General features: G+C 41.9%; 3 protein-coding genes across 3 annotated transcripts in view; 1 reads left to right on the top strand and 2 right to left on the bottom strand.

Annotated features, from left to right (window-relative positions):
- Nucleotides 1–1,279, bottom strand: part of UBE3B (ubiquitin protein ligase E3B) — a 35,689-nt gene extending 34,410 nt beyond the window's left edge. The window contains exon 1 of the mRNA XM_072147423.1: nucleotides 1,030–1,279. The gene's annotated coding sequence lies outside the window, so the exon portion shown is untranslated. The remainder of the gene's footprint in view (nucleotides 1–1,029) is intronic.
- A 76-nt stretch (nucleotides 1,280–1,355) lies between these two features.
- Nucleotides 1,356–9,769, top strand: KCTD10 (potassium channel tetramerization domain containing 10). The gene is given in 8 exon segments (XM_072147447.1): nucleotides 1,356–1,463; nucleotides 1,465–1,497; nucleotides 4,249–4,462; nucleotides 5,701–5,870; nucleotides 6,190–6,276; nucleotides 6,528–6,580; nucleotides 7,872–8,067; nucleotides 8,836–9,769. Coding segments are annotated over 8 exon segments (1,065 nt in total). The 5' UTR covers nucleotides 1,356–1,370; the 3' UTR covers nucleotides 9,055–9,769.
- The window catches only part of MYO1H (myosin IH), a 91,722-nt gene continuing 86,842 nt past the window's right edge, over nucleotides 9,764–14,643 (bottom strand). Inside the window, exons 27-32 of the mRNA XM_072147433.1 lie at nucleotides 13,805–13,860; nucleotides 13,581–13,716; nucleotides 13,137–13,207; nucleotides 12,952–13,049; nucleotides 12,303–12,399; nucleotides 9,764–10,497 (exon numbers count right to left, since the gene is read on the bottom strand). Coding sequence (XP_072003534.1) covers nucleotides 10,474–10,497; nucleotides 12,303–12,399; nucleotides 12,952–13,049; nucleotides 13,137–13,207; nucleotides 13,581–13,716; nucleotides 13,805–13,860 — 482 coding nt within the window. The 3' untranslated portion in view covers nucleotides 9,764–10,473. The remainder of the gene's footprint in view (nucleotides 10,498–12,302; nucleotides 12,400–12,951; nucleotides 13,050–13,136; nucleotides 13,208–13,580; nucleotides 13,717–13,804; nucleotides 13,861–14,643) is intronic.

Genomic DNA, 14,643 nt, shown 5'->3' on the forward strand with positions numbered 1-14,643 from the left:
CCCGGTAGTACACGGCCAGTCAGCCAGCCCCCCCGGTAGTATACGGCCAGTCAGCCAGCCCCCCCGGTAGTATACGGCCAGTCAGCCAGCCCCCCCGGTAGTACACGGCCAGTCAGCCAGCCCCCCGGTAGTACACGGCCAGTCAGCCAGCCCCCCGGTAGTACACGGCCAGTCAGCCAGCCCCCCGGTAGTATACGGCCAGTCAGCCAGCCCCCCGGTAGTATACGGCCAGTCAGCCAGCCCCCCGGTAGTATACGGCCAGTCAGCCAGCCTCCGGTAGTATACGGCAAGTTAGCCAGCCCCCAGAATAGTGTGGGCTACCAGCAAAGTCAAACCACACTCCAAATTGTCTACTTTTTTTGCATTTGAAATTGTATTGAAATGTATATTTGTTGATTTTTTAATAAGGATTTCCTATTCTTTCAACAGGTCATCAATATCAGATGAATCAGGTCTGGCACTTTACACTACCATAGATGATAGGGGAGTGGCCCTGGGTTATCACTGTGCTCCCTTCATTTTATGTCAGGCACATGGGATCCAGTTCACTTCAATAGGTCCAAGTGGCTGAATTATCACATGACAAAAGCTGGGTGTTGACACATTTGTGACAGTCACGTTTGCCAGACTCTTCTGATGATAATCTAGGAATAGTCTAGTAAATCTCACATACCGTGATCGCCAGATTTTTTTACAATCTGTTAAGTGATGCAAATTTTGGAAAATAAAGAGATAAACCAAGCACAAGCGGCAAGTACCTGACCTTACAGGGCTGTTCTCCATCAACATCTATGACCATTCCAATTGCCTGCCTATCACATGAACAGTGCATGCCTATGGAATATATATATATATATATATATATATATATATATATATATATATATATATATACTATAGTGTGATGCAGAGGTAGAAGCCTATGTACCCACAGCCCTATGTATAAATACAGTACAGAGACTACTCTTTTGCATTGTACACGTGAGAATACTATAGCACACAGGTACATGTCAGGGATGGGGGTCTGACCTTTATGGACAAACCAGCTCCTCAGCTCCCAAAAGCAGAGCCGCTCCCGGCTGCAGTCGGGGAGCAGTCCTTTCCAGCGGAGTGTTATTGCTTGTGCACTTAGTGAGTGCGGAAGTGCGCACAAGCCTGGCAAGTACTTTGTGCTGAGATCATGGCGCCATCTTTGATGTGGGCAGCCGGGTCATAGTCTTCTCAGTTATTGAAGTTTGATGCCTGTCTCCATGTCACTGAGGAGACTTCTGGTTATTCCCAGGTGACTCTCTAGACGGCACCTCGTATTTTGTGGCTTTCTATGGTACCTGGAAAGGGGGAGGGGCGGGGTATTGGTTTTCTGAGAGAACATGGCAGCCGTGCGTAGCTCTAACTATGAGGCGCAGTCAAGGAAATGCGTCAGTGAGGGGCGGAAGTGTCTGCTGGGGCTGGGTGGTTCCCGTTTTCTGGCCTGAGGGAAGTTTATCGGGTTTGATGGTGAGTATAGGCTCTGTCCATTATTCATTGTAAAGTGGGGTGGGAGCGGCCCTATGGCAGTACATGAGCCGCATACACATCTCATGACCATACAGGACGCTGGCTGTGTGTATAGGGGGTAGTGATATATAGTGCAGTATATAATATATGGTGGGATCACCCGGTACCAGTACATGAGCCGCATACACATCCCATCACCACACAGGACGCTAGCTGCGTGTATAGGCGATAGTGATATATAGTGCAGTATATAATATATGGTGGGATCACCCGGTACCAGTACATGAGCCCCATACACATCCCATCACCACACAGGACACTGGCTGCGTGTATAGGCGATAGTGATATATAGTGCAGTATATAATATATGGTGGGATCACCCGGTGCCAGTACATGAGCCGCATATACTGTCTTTCACCATACAGGACGCTGGCTGTGTGTACAGGGGGTTGTGATATATAGGGCAGGATATAATATATGGTGGGATCACCCGGCACCAGTACATGAGCCGCATACACATCCCATCACCACACAGGACACTGGCTGTGTATATAGGGGATAGTCATATATAGGGAAGTATATAATATATGGTGGGATCACCCGGTGCCAGTACATGAGCCGCATATACTGTCTTTCACCACACAGGACAATGGCTGTGTGTACAGGGGGTTGTGATATATAGGGCAGGATATAATATATGGTGGGATCACCCGGTACCAGTACATGAGCCGCATGCACATCCCATCACCATACAGGACACTGGCTGTGTGTATAGGGGATAGTCATATATAGGGCAGTATATAATATATGGTGGGATCACCCGGCACCAGTACATGAGCCCCATACACATCCCATCACCACACAGGACACTGGCTGTGTATATAGGGGATAGTCATATATAGGGCAGTATATAATATATGGTGGGATCACCCGGTGCCAGTACATGAGCCGCATGCACATCCCATTACCATACAGGATGCTGGCTGTGTGTATAAGGGATAGTGATATATAGGGCAGGATATAATATATGGTGGGATCACCCGGTGCCAGTACATGAGCCGCATATACTGTCTTTCACCACACAGGACAATGGCTGTGTGTACAGGGGGTAGTGATATATAGGGCAATATATAATATATGGTGGGATCACCCGGTACCAGTACATGAGCCGCATACACATCCCATCACCACACAGGACACTGGCTGTGTGTATAGGGGCTAGTCATATATAGGGCAGTATATAATATATGGTGGGATCACCCGGTGCCAGTACATGAGCCGCATGCACATCCCATTACCATACAGGATGCTGGCTGTGTGTATAAGGGATAGTGATATATAGGGCAGGATATAATATATGGTGGGATCACCCGGTGCCAGTACATGAGCCGCATATACTGTCTTTCACCACACAGGACAATGGCTGTGTGTACAGGGGGTAGTGATATATAGGGCAATATATAATATATGGTGGGATCACCCGGTACCAGTACATGAGCCGCATACACATCCCATCACCACACAGGACACTGGCTGTGTGTATAGGGGCTAGTCATATATAGGGCAGTATATAATATATGGTGGGATCACCCGGTACCAGTACATGAGCTATATACACATCCCTTGACCATACAGGACACTGGCTGTGTATATAGGGGATAGTCATATATAGGGCTGTATATAATATATGGTGGGATCACCCGGTGCCAGTACATGAGCAGCATACACATCCCATCACCACACAGGACACTGGCTGTGTGTATAGGGGATAGTGATATATAGTGCAGTATATAATATATGGTGGGAGCACTAGGTACCAGTACGTGAGCCGCATATACTGTCTTCAGGACACTGCCTGTTCTCTATTCTGACTGTATATACTGGGGTACAGTAGTATATAGTGTGGCGGGAGGGACACAGCTCATTGTACAGGGTACTGCCCGGATACTGCCTTCTCTGACTGTAGTGGGAGCGCCCGGACAGGCAGGCTGTGTGCAGTACAAGAGACACATACACTTCCCATAATCATGGCGGGCACTGCCTTCTCTTTATTCATGTTGTGTATACAGGGGTATATGGATATATAGGGCAGTAGTATAATAAGTGGTGGGAGCACCCGGGCCTCATCATCATACAGGGTACTGCCCAGACAATGTATGCTCTCTACACTGGCTTTAGATTTAGATATCACGGGAAAAGAAGTGTTATAGGTTTGTGGGTCTGTCAGTTATCTCATCATAGATACTGCCAGCAATAAAATCACCCTAAATATAAGGCTACCTGCACACAAACATTTTTTTCCTGTGGCAGGAAACTACGTCTCTTGTGGCCATTATGCTGGCAGTTTCTGAGCTTTAGGCCGTATCTCATCTGTTTTTGCGGATCCACAAAAAGATCTGTATTTTCCATCTGTGAATAGATCAGTCATTGTATATCCTCTAAGCTCGGATGCATGCAGATATAACGTGTCCCATATCAGGGTAGGCCGTCCTCTCATAGTACATGAAAGGGCCCAATAACAGAGATTTTATGAAGCAAGGTCAGCAAGCCAAAGATTTTACATACATTTCTATTGATATATTGACGTCTAAATACACGCATGTTGCCTACTGTGGTGGACTATCTAGAGCCCTTCTCCACCAGTAATGGACTATTCATTGATGGTCTACCTTTATTATTTACCAAGAGGGGAGGCGTACAAGGAGTAGAAGGTATCTGATTCCACACTTACCGCTCTTGTTTCTATTCCAGGAAGAAATGTCGGGAGAGAGCGTGGTGAGCTCAGTGGTGCCCGCAGCCACAACCCGGACCACCTCTTTTAAGTGTGCCAGCACCAGCTCCAAATATGTGAAACTGAATGTAGGGGGGGCCTTGTACTACACCACCATGCAGACCCTCACCAAGCAGGACACCATGCTGAAAGCAATGTTCAGCGGCAGAATGGAGGTGCTTACAGATAGCGAGGGTAAGAGTGAACAAGGTCTTCATATTTTATTCATGTTGAAACAAAGTTACATGGTGCAATGTGTAAGAGTCTGCCTAGGATCACACATATGTATTATAGAGTTTATCTAACGCCAGCCCTCCTGCCAGGATAGGAAGATGTAGGTGTATGTGATGACTATAAAGGGAGTAACAGAGGGCCATTGCAACACAGACCTATAAGAGAAGATTCTCCAGGACACTTGTACAAGCGTAGTCTAGAGATAACAGATCCATTTTAAGATCCATTTTTCTGCCAATTATTTTTTCTCTTTGTAGTCTTGTATTGAGTAAATGACTTTTCTCTGCACCCTCCTCCCTCCTAAACACAATCCACAATCACCCAGCCAAGTGCCATGTAATGTAGGACTATGCCCAAACATGCATCTTCTTCCTTTTTTATTGCATCTCCTTTTTTTTTTTTATTTCCTTCCATAGAAATATGAAAACAAGGCTAAAATGCTTTGGGGGCGATAGAGCATCTCGGGGTTTATACACACATTCAGGTTTTCAGATGTAGCTTTTAAAGCCTAGTGGGGCACATTTACTAAAAACAGCTTAAACTGCACTAAATGTGTAGTGTGCTGGGTGCCAGATTCAGGATTTCTGGTGCTTCGTTCTTCATGAATCTGGCGCCTTCTGCACTTCCCAGACAGAGTGCACCACTTTTCTGGTACACCTGTGACATAGTGTATGCACTACAATTCTGTTGTACTTTGCATGTTCTGATTGAGCACCATAACGCCCCTTAATTTGTGTTGCATGAAGACTAGTGCAGCTGCGCCACAGAAGGGTCACGTGCGACACAAATGGGATGCAGACACTTCTTAAATACCTGTGCAAGCAGTTTGCACTTGAAAGAACTTGCAAAGTCTGACAGAAAATGGGTGCATGGCCCTTCGTAAATGTGCCCCAATGTTTGAAAACAAATAATTGAGAGGCGCTACTCCTCCTTCCTTCAGCTAAGTCCCTACTGGCTCCAGCGACTTGTGGGTCTAAAGCAAAGTTTTTGGCATGAAGAAAAGTATGTGCGATGCGTGGGCATTGCCCTACATAACATAGCAGTTAGTTTAGGTTGATCAATTGTGTTGACGGGTTCCCTTAAAGTAATGTACTAACTAATGTATAGAGTGGAATCAATACCAAGGAGACTTTAATAGGATTATAATGTACTGGTCTACGTCTACTAATTTAAATATTGTATTGCTGTATTCTGTGTAGGATGGATTCTTATAGATCGATGTGGGAAGCACTTTGGGACCATATTAAATTACCTGAGGGATGGAGCTGTCCCACTTCCAGAAACACGGAGAGAAATTGAAGAACTCTTGGCAGAAGCAAAGTACTATTTGGTGCAGGGGCTGGCGGATGAATGTCAAGCATCTCTTCAGGTAAAAGTGATGAGGTGTAATCCTTCTAAAATCCTGCATGGATCAAACTGATTATGCTAGCACGTCCATAGGATGAATAGAGTTTTGGTAAATATCAGTGATGACTTTGGTAAGTCATCACTTTGAATTCTCCAAGTTCATCATATCATGCCTCAACCATTTTTGCATAGAGGTGGGGGGGATAATGGAACTACCGTAACTTCTGTAAAATACTGTATACATGCCTGGGGTAAGATAAGTTTATAGAAGATCACTTTTTCCATGTTACATACGGTGTTACATATATTCCTCTTTAAACTTGAGATCTTTCATTCAACAGAATAAAGATGTGTATGAACCTTTTTGCAAAGTCCCAGTTATCACATCGTCAAAAGAGGAGCAGAAGTTGATAGCAACGTCTAATAAGGTCAGAAATGCTCATGGACATCGCTGCTGAATTATTGTTTCACTGACATGGTGGGCATAGAGTGTCAGCTGGACTATACATGTATACTATTCTCTGGTTATGCATATTATATGTTATCTACATCTTATTATCACAGAAATGACATAAGTAGCCCACAGCCTTTGTCATTTCTGTGATGTAACACCATAATTTTTTTTTTTTTGTAAACTGCTGAATGAATTATATTAAAGATGTGTTTTTTCACTTCACAGCCTGCAGTCAAGTTACTTTACAACAGAAGCAACAACAAGTATTCCTATACCAGGTAGGGTCCCCAAGGGTATTGTGCATGGTTTAACCGGGTACAGGTTTGTAAAGGGACTTACTTGTCCATGTTTCTTTATAGCGCCCTCTTGCCCTGGTATGCCATATCTCAGCATTAAACTTGTCTACACTTTGTCCTATATTTTCTTGCATAAATATACTGCAACGTTTATCTGACCTTTAGTATATTTTTCCTGCAAAAATATAAATTCCCATAATTACTGGGAAATCAGTTAGAATCCGGTTTATAATAACCTGTTCTGATTACTTGAGGCACATGTTAGGGCAGGGCTTGGTGATGGTGTTGGCTCAGCTCCTTAGTCAACACCATCAGCAGGCGGCTAATACCTAGCTGTAATCCTAGGCACTCAACCCCTTAGATGCGATTTATGTACAATGACCACAGCATCTATTTTATATATTTATCAATTTCAGTAGTAGTATTGTAACAATGGGGCCTACACCCTTTTGCTTGCGTTTACAACTCTTCTCTGGAAGCATGTGTTGGAAGGTCACAAAGAAATCGATTCATTTATAAATGTATATTAATTATCAGTTCCACTTCTTCCATTTTATATAAATTTTTGGGGCAGCTGTGACTTAACTCGCTGTTTAAATGCTTTAGGCCAATGTTCATTCACAGCAAATCTGTCTCATTAAAATGGCAGTGTTATGTCTAGGATGAGCTGCATAGATTGATACAAAGTTGTTGTTTTGTTTTGATGGGGAGGGGGGCATTTCACTATTAGGCTATATTCACACGGATGTATGGGGGACGTATATACGGCTCCTATAGACAACAATGGGCGCACGGAGCAGTACGGGGCGGCAACCTTCCGTAGCGGGGAGAAAAATATAGGACATGTCCTATCTTTCCTTGGAATACGACGCCGTGCGCCATATATCACTATGGAGAGGGCGGGGGTGAGCAGCCTCTCCCCGGCGCCGACTTGTGCCCGCCATACTACGGAACGGCAGGCACACATCGTGTGAATGTAGCCTAATGCTGTTTATTTTTTACATCTTCTTTGTGGCCTTGTCCTGGCCATACATACAATTGGCTGTACAAAAGAGCACAGGGTCGCCAGAGTACCAGAGAATCCTCTGGTGGGCACGTACTCTAAAACTTTTTTTTGGCTCCCCAAGTTGCAGCTGTTTAAATGAATATTCCTATTTCCAACTCGCTGAGGACACTTACCTGGCATAGTTAAAGCTTGCGAGACACGTTTTGGTCTTTTGGCCCCTCACACCCTTTACAGTATTGGTAATTCTACTCATTTTATTTCTTGCAGCAACTCCGATGACAACATGCTCAAGAACATTGAGCTGTTTGACAAATTGTCTTTGAGGTTTAACGGAAGAGTTTTGTTCATCAAAGATGTGATTGGTGATGAAATCTGTTGCTGGTCATTTTACGGTCAGGGCCGCAAAATTGCAGAGGTTTGCTGTACGTCCATTGTGTATGCTACAGAAAAGAAGCAGACTAAGGTTGGTGGATTTGTGCACCTCCAACAACAACATACATGTGGATATAGTCAGGATGAGAGTCCACCACCCCCAACTTGCCTACAAATAAAGCCAGCTTTGTGTAGGGCACCTTATGAGCTTTCCAGATGTATCTTTCCTGTTTCTTTTATTTTAAGGAAAATTGTTCTTTAGACAGATTAGTTTCCCATTGCGCCAAGGGTAAGGTCATGTTTGCTGATGCATGCATTTTCTTCTTTATGTGCTGTCGAGCACCAATCAACACCACGCCTTTACACCGCATGGTACAGAAAGAAGATGGGTACATCTGCAGACATTTCCCTAATTCGATACACCAACAAGTTAATGTGCATAATAATAATCTTTATATGGCGCCATCAAACAGTCATATGGAACAATAGGAATGAGGGCTCTAACAGTCTATGAGGATGAGGGGTGACACGAGGACTAACAGCTTGTCTAATGGTCCAGCCATTCCTTATAAGGGAACCATGTAAAATGATGTATTGAAAACTTCAGCTCATCCTGCAAAGAAATTACACAGCTCTGTACACAGAAATATAAAAAAAAATTATTGGGGTCAGAATATTGCAATATAAAGAAATCTTTTTGTTTTTCAAAAATCTATTAAAACATAGGGGGTTAAAGATAAAAATGTAATTTTCTCTTAAGGTGATAGATCACTGGGTCACTATCTGAATGTAGAAAAATAGCATAACGACCACATGAGACATTCAGGGCTGACAGTGTTAATTGTATTTGGTCATGTAGGTTGAATTTCCAGAGGCCCGAATCTATGAAGAGACTCTTAACATCTTATTGTATGAGGCACAAGATGGAAGGGGACCAGACAATGCTCTGCTGGAGGCCACAGGCGGTGCAGCCGGCCGCTCCATTCACCTTGATGATGATGATGAGCGGGATCGCATTGAAAGAGTAAGGCGGATTCACATCAAGCGACCAGATGACAGAGCTCATCTTCACCAGTAGGACTGGACTCTCTCACTTTGCCTGTTTTCTCCGTCCACAAAGCGGTCCTGTCTGCTCTGGCTCGTCCCACTTTACATGGAAAAAGCCCATTTAAACAGTTGAGGTAGTTGTAAATGACACATACCTGTGATTTTGGGTCCAGCCACATCTGTTACACTTTCTGTGACTTATTTATATCTCTTTGAAGGGACAGGGACCTTAAATGAATGAGTCTTTTTTTTATTGTGTGTATGGATTTCCTCTGTCCTAAAGCAAGTGCTGGTTGTATAAATGACGTTGATATAGGATGTTTCATATGTTGGAAATGAAGGTGAATTTCTGATGAGATGGACTAAATATATCGCCTTTGTGCATTGCTTGATATTGTGTATGTAGACCAAGAAACACATCCTGTACTTGCACTCAATGCAGTGTTATTCCATTGGATATGTTGGAGGTCACTTGTATCCATTAGTTTGCATTCACCTACCACAATATAACCAGTCACAGATGTCAACTAAGATTTCTATATTCATTCATCTGCAAACATTTTAAGGCGGCATCCAAACAGGGAATAATTTGTACCACCCAGACAAGCCACGCACCTTTAAGTGTTTTTATGTCAGGATTTATATTCTATATATTTTTCCTTTGTTTTATTTAGCCTTAGTCTCTCACATGTATAAAATAATTTATATTGTCCCTAATCCCCAATAAACACAAATATGGACACTTTTGAATTTTTGTTTTTATATACAAATGTTAGGATGGACACGTCATAAATGATCACAAAACTCTTGTATGTATAAAATCAGCTTTGGTTCTCCTCCATGATGTGGGTAGATGTTGTACTGTATATAAGCTCAAAACTATATAACAAGCTGTGTAACTGCATATGGTACATTAATGGTCTGTTAAACTAATACAAATACCTTCACTTTTTTACCTCCATTCCAATTTGGTTAAACAATAGACTAGAAAAACCCAAAGCTGCACTTCCCAGAATAACCATGTTGTGGCCACTCATAACATAGACTACTTGACATTACAGATTTTGCTTACTGCTGAATTAAATTTAATTACATAAGTCAATTCTTATTTCTTTCCTCCATGATCCATGTAGTCAGACATCATTGTGTTCATTTTGTCTCTTATTCTCTAAAATCTTCCAAGCACCAATTCACTGTTCCATAGCATTGATGTCTTCCTGCTAAAGTAGCACAAAGAGAAGCTAATGTGCAGAAGTTCTCAATGGTTCAGTAAAATGGACAACTTGTAGCTTGAGAAGCCAATATATCTTCAATACAGACTGCATGAGATGCACGTAGTGATAAAACCGCACCATCTATGTTAGTGTAATGTCTCTGATATTTAACTGCTCTTTGCACACCCCTGGTAATATCAGTAGTAGATTTCATCCACAGACTTTGCTGGGCTTCATTAGGACTTTAATCTTGGAGATGTCTGCAATGGAAAGAGAAAATATCACAAAAATGTAGACCTGTAAGTGACTTTTTATTTTAAGAGGTTATAGGAGATCCACTAAGGCTGATGGAGCAGAGGGCCGGAGCTAGAAAGAAGGGGAAGTAGTGGGGTTTTTTTAATAGTATTTATACCCCTGGACAAAGTGTAATCATTATAAACCTGCTGTGTATAAAATATATATTTGTTATAAATATATATTGGCTTTATCTATTCAGTTTTTTTTCTGAGATATTGAGGATATCCACTTAGGCAATAATGTTTGCAGAGTTACACTGATGGCCAATTCACTAAACTACTTTGTAGAATTATCAATGTCCCTATAGTGGCCACCGTAGAGAAAGTATCCATCTTGTTTCCTGAGGTCCTGAAGGTGGTGGCATGGCCCATAGAATGTGCCATAAATCTAGACCAGATAATGGCCTTCTGACACAAATTGATAGAGACCAGTGTTCTTACTACATCTTTATTACTCTTAGACATTTGATATAAGGTCTGGTGCATGTTTAGACACTTCTGTCCATCTCCATGCCACCTATGCCTTGTCAAGTAAGGTGCAAATAGCTTTAAAACACAGAATGTATGTGGGATGTGATTTTCTTTATTTTTTTTAACAAAGAAATTTATAGCACCTGTAGCATACTTAAAGGGGTTGCCTGGAAGTCAAATCACACAACAAATACGTAAACGGTGGAGCTAATATTAATCTGTGATGTGGTCTAGGACTGGGAGCTCTCCTTCAGTCCCCAAACTTATCATGTGAATAGTGTCCAAGAGCAAAACACAAGTTTTCTGGATAAAATCTTCCTTTTACTTCATAATTTCTCGTAAAACATTCAAATTTTTTGATAAATTGACCATATAATCACTATGATAAAGTTCAAAGAGCTTGCATTTTCAGACCACAAGGTAGCGTGAGTATGTTAACATATTTGTAAACTTATTTGTAAACTTGCATAAGCATAATCACAGTCCATCCTTTGAATGTTCTTTTAAACAACTCTCGTATCCTGGTGCATGGACAGAGACCCTAACTCAAGCAGACGCCTCCCGAAAGTGCTGTGAGCACAGCACTTTCGGCACAGTGCTCACAGCACTTTCGGGAGGCGTACACCAAACACCTTAGCAACAGGGTCAGAGAGATTCAGTGTTTGGGGGTAATAACTGAAACTCCTGCAATATTTGGTTAAAAAAAAGAAAACCTTATGTCACATGGACATGTGTAATTTCCAACTCTACAAACCTCTGCATATACCGTATATACTCGTGTATAACCCAAGTTTTTCAGCACAAAAAATGTGCTGAAAAATGTCCCCTCAGCTTATACACAAGTCAATACATAGCATGCATACTTAAAAAATATTTAAAAAATAATAATATATATATATATATATATACTCGCCCTCCGGTGGCCCCGACGTGCAGCGCTGCTCCACCGATGTCCGCGCGGGTCCTCTTCAGGCTTCCGCGCCCATCTTCTTTGTTCTGCTGGGCGCCGCCATTGTTTTTCTCCCAGGCAGCGCCTAGTATGACGCCAGCAGTGGCGCGTCATACTAGGCGCTGCCTGGGAGAAAATCGATGGTGGCGTCCTGCAGAAGAAAGAAGACGGGGAGCAGCGCTACGCATCGGGGCCACCGGAGGGTGAGTATATAAGTTTTTTTTTGTTTTTGTTTTTTTTTTTTTTAATGCTGGGCTCGCTGTAAACTACTGGGGGGAGGCTGGCTATATACTGAGTATATACGGTAATAATGAAGTCTTGTAAAACCTGAACAGGAGGAGTAACTTACCACAGTGAGGTGCCCATTCTTGGCCTTGTACACCTGGGCCTCTGCTGCTGTTGTGAAATCTATAACTGCATTCTTGTTTTGAAAGTTAAATTTAATGCTGGGAAGTAAAACATAAAAATGCATTATTTTAAGTAGTTTATTCTAGTGTTACATTTACAATTTTACCTTTGTCCCTACTCGAGAAAACTTAACTTACAGGACATATAATTATTTAAACTTTTTTATATTCGTCTTTAAAAGACCATTTTGTGAAAATAAGTTTGGAATAGTTGTAAAATAGTAATGAATATTGATCAAAATTTTGGTTTTGGGCATCTAAACTTTTTTTTTTTTTTTTACTACTCTGCCATTTTTATTAAAACAAGTGCTTGAAAAGTCTCCCCCATTTCAGCCAATTTTATTTTGTCCCGCCATATTTGGCAACTGACAGTTGCACAATAAAGTGTCTTTTCCACCCTGCTCCTTACTTTAGACAAGTGGGTAGTATGGAGACGCCTTGGACCAGGACGGAGCTCAGCCAGAAATGCATGTAATCGGCAACAAGCCCCAGAATTCAGCTATCACTGAAGCATACATTGATGACTTTTTTAACTGCGGTAGGCTTCTTGTAAGTCATCTGTTGATGAATACAGCAATCTACATATATTACCATCCTTTGCATATATTGACGGCATCTTGTTTGGAAGCCAGCATGCTTAGCTTGGTAAGTGCCTCGATGATATGGTCACATTGTAATACGACATCACCCTGGAGTGAAGATAATATCGGTTACGAATTTCATTTGGTGACAGATACAGATTGCAGAGAACAACAGAGGTTAGAATAATTTCCTACCTTCTGCTTATTGTCCTCTGGGGATACATGGATGACAAAGAATCCATCACTCAAGTTACTGACAGATATTTCTATAAAGATAAATTATGGTTAGTTTAATAATTGATCTTTAGAGTTTATATTCCGTTTAACTTCAATTATCAGCATATTCTTTATACCAATGTTCTAAGGACACTACAGGATTGCCTGTAGATAAAACTGCATTTTTTGCTAATTGGATGATTGTTGATTGAACCTGATGATCTCGGTGGTGCCATCTCATGTTTATGGCGGTTTCCTAACTCTTCTTTATGGCAGAAGGAAGTGGGAAAACATGCAAGAAAATTGTTGCATTTAAATAGTTTATTCTTAGGTGTCTGACCGTGACCATTATTATCTTCTCCCTATTGAGAGCACTTGCTACGTGTACAGCTATCATATATGTATTAAAAACATTTCTTTTACCTTTCAAGTTAGTGTATTCAATCTTCTGCTTTATCTTGACTTGCTCAACAATATATAGTGTTGTCTGCGTCAACACAAGACTCCGAGGACGAGCTTTAAATCCATTTCTGTCATACTTCGTTACTGCAATACCGTACTAAGGGATAAGAGAAATATTCAGGAATGACTGCTTACCTCATTATCATGTAGCTGAAAATATTCTAATTTATATGTATTGTCCTTACCTTCATCTTGTCATATAACATGAGCTGATGGACCTTTGGACTGATATCCTGGTCAGCTAGGAAATAAATATAAGTACTACATTGGATTTCATGGTGTGATGTTCCTAATAGTATTAACATGTATAATGTGAAGAAATACGGTAATATTGTCTGACTCTTGAACTATGATATAAATTACCCCAATATCTAGTACCATGTTTTACAGCCACATAGAGCCTTACAGTAAGTCTGGACCTGGACCTACAGGGTCACCTAAATGTGTTGCTACGTGCCAAGACGTTATGTAAGTCGTTTTTCACCCTTAACCCCTGACTGCGTCATGGTCACCATACCATACCTATTGGACTACAGGTGGAAGCTGGATAGGTCAAGATGTACCAAAACATGCAACCATTGGAACAGGAAGAGCCCTGTTTAGTGGATAATCTGTGGTCAGGGTGAAATAAAACTCCCGGCGGCCAGACCAAGACCTCATGCACACAATCATTGTATCCTTGATACGGCTGAGGTTTTTTGTGGCTTTCTCGGCTCCATGTATTTCTATGACTCGTACATATTCTTTAGCCTAGTGCCCCAGAGAAAAAAAAACTCAGAGCAAGTCCTATTCTTGGCCATGTTTGCGGTTCTGCAATCACAAACATGTCTATGAAAAATATGGCGGATACATAGTGCGTCGTCCATGCCTTGTTCGTGTTTGCAGTGGGTTGTTAAGTAACAACCTCCTGTTTTTGATGTGGTCCACAAAAATGGAGGACAAAAGGAATATGCGTGGGTTCACTTTGCGGAGACAAGGGGGAATTACTGTTGACACACAGTCCTAAAAAAGGCTAATAAAGCCA

The sequence above is a fragment of the Engystomops pustulosus genome, chromosome 1, assembly GCF_040894005.1.
Source record: "Engystomops pustulosus chromosome 1, aEngPut4.maternal, whole genome shotgun sequence".
Taxonomy (NCBI): Eukaryota; Metazoa; Chordata; class Amphibia; order Anura; family Leptodactylidae; genus Engystomops; species Engystomops pustulosus.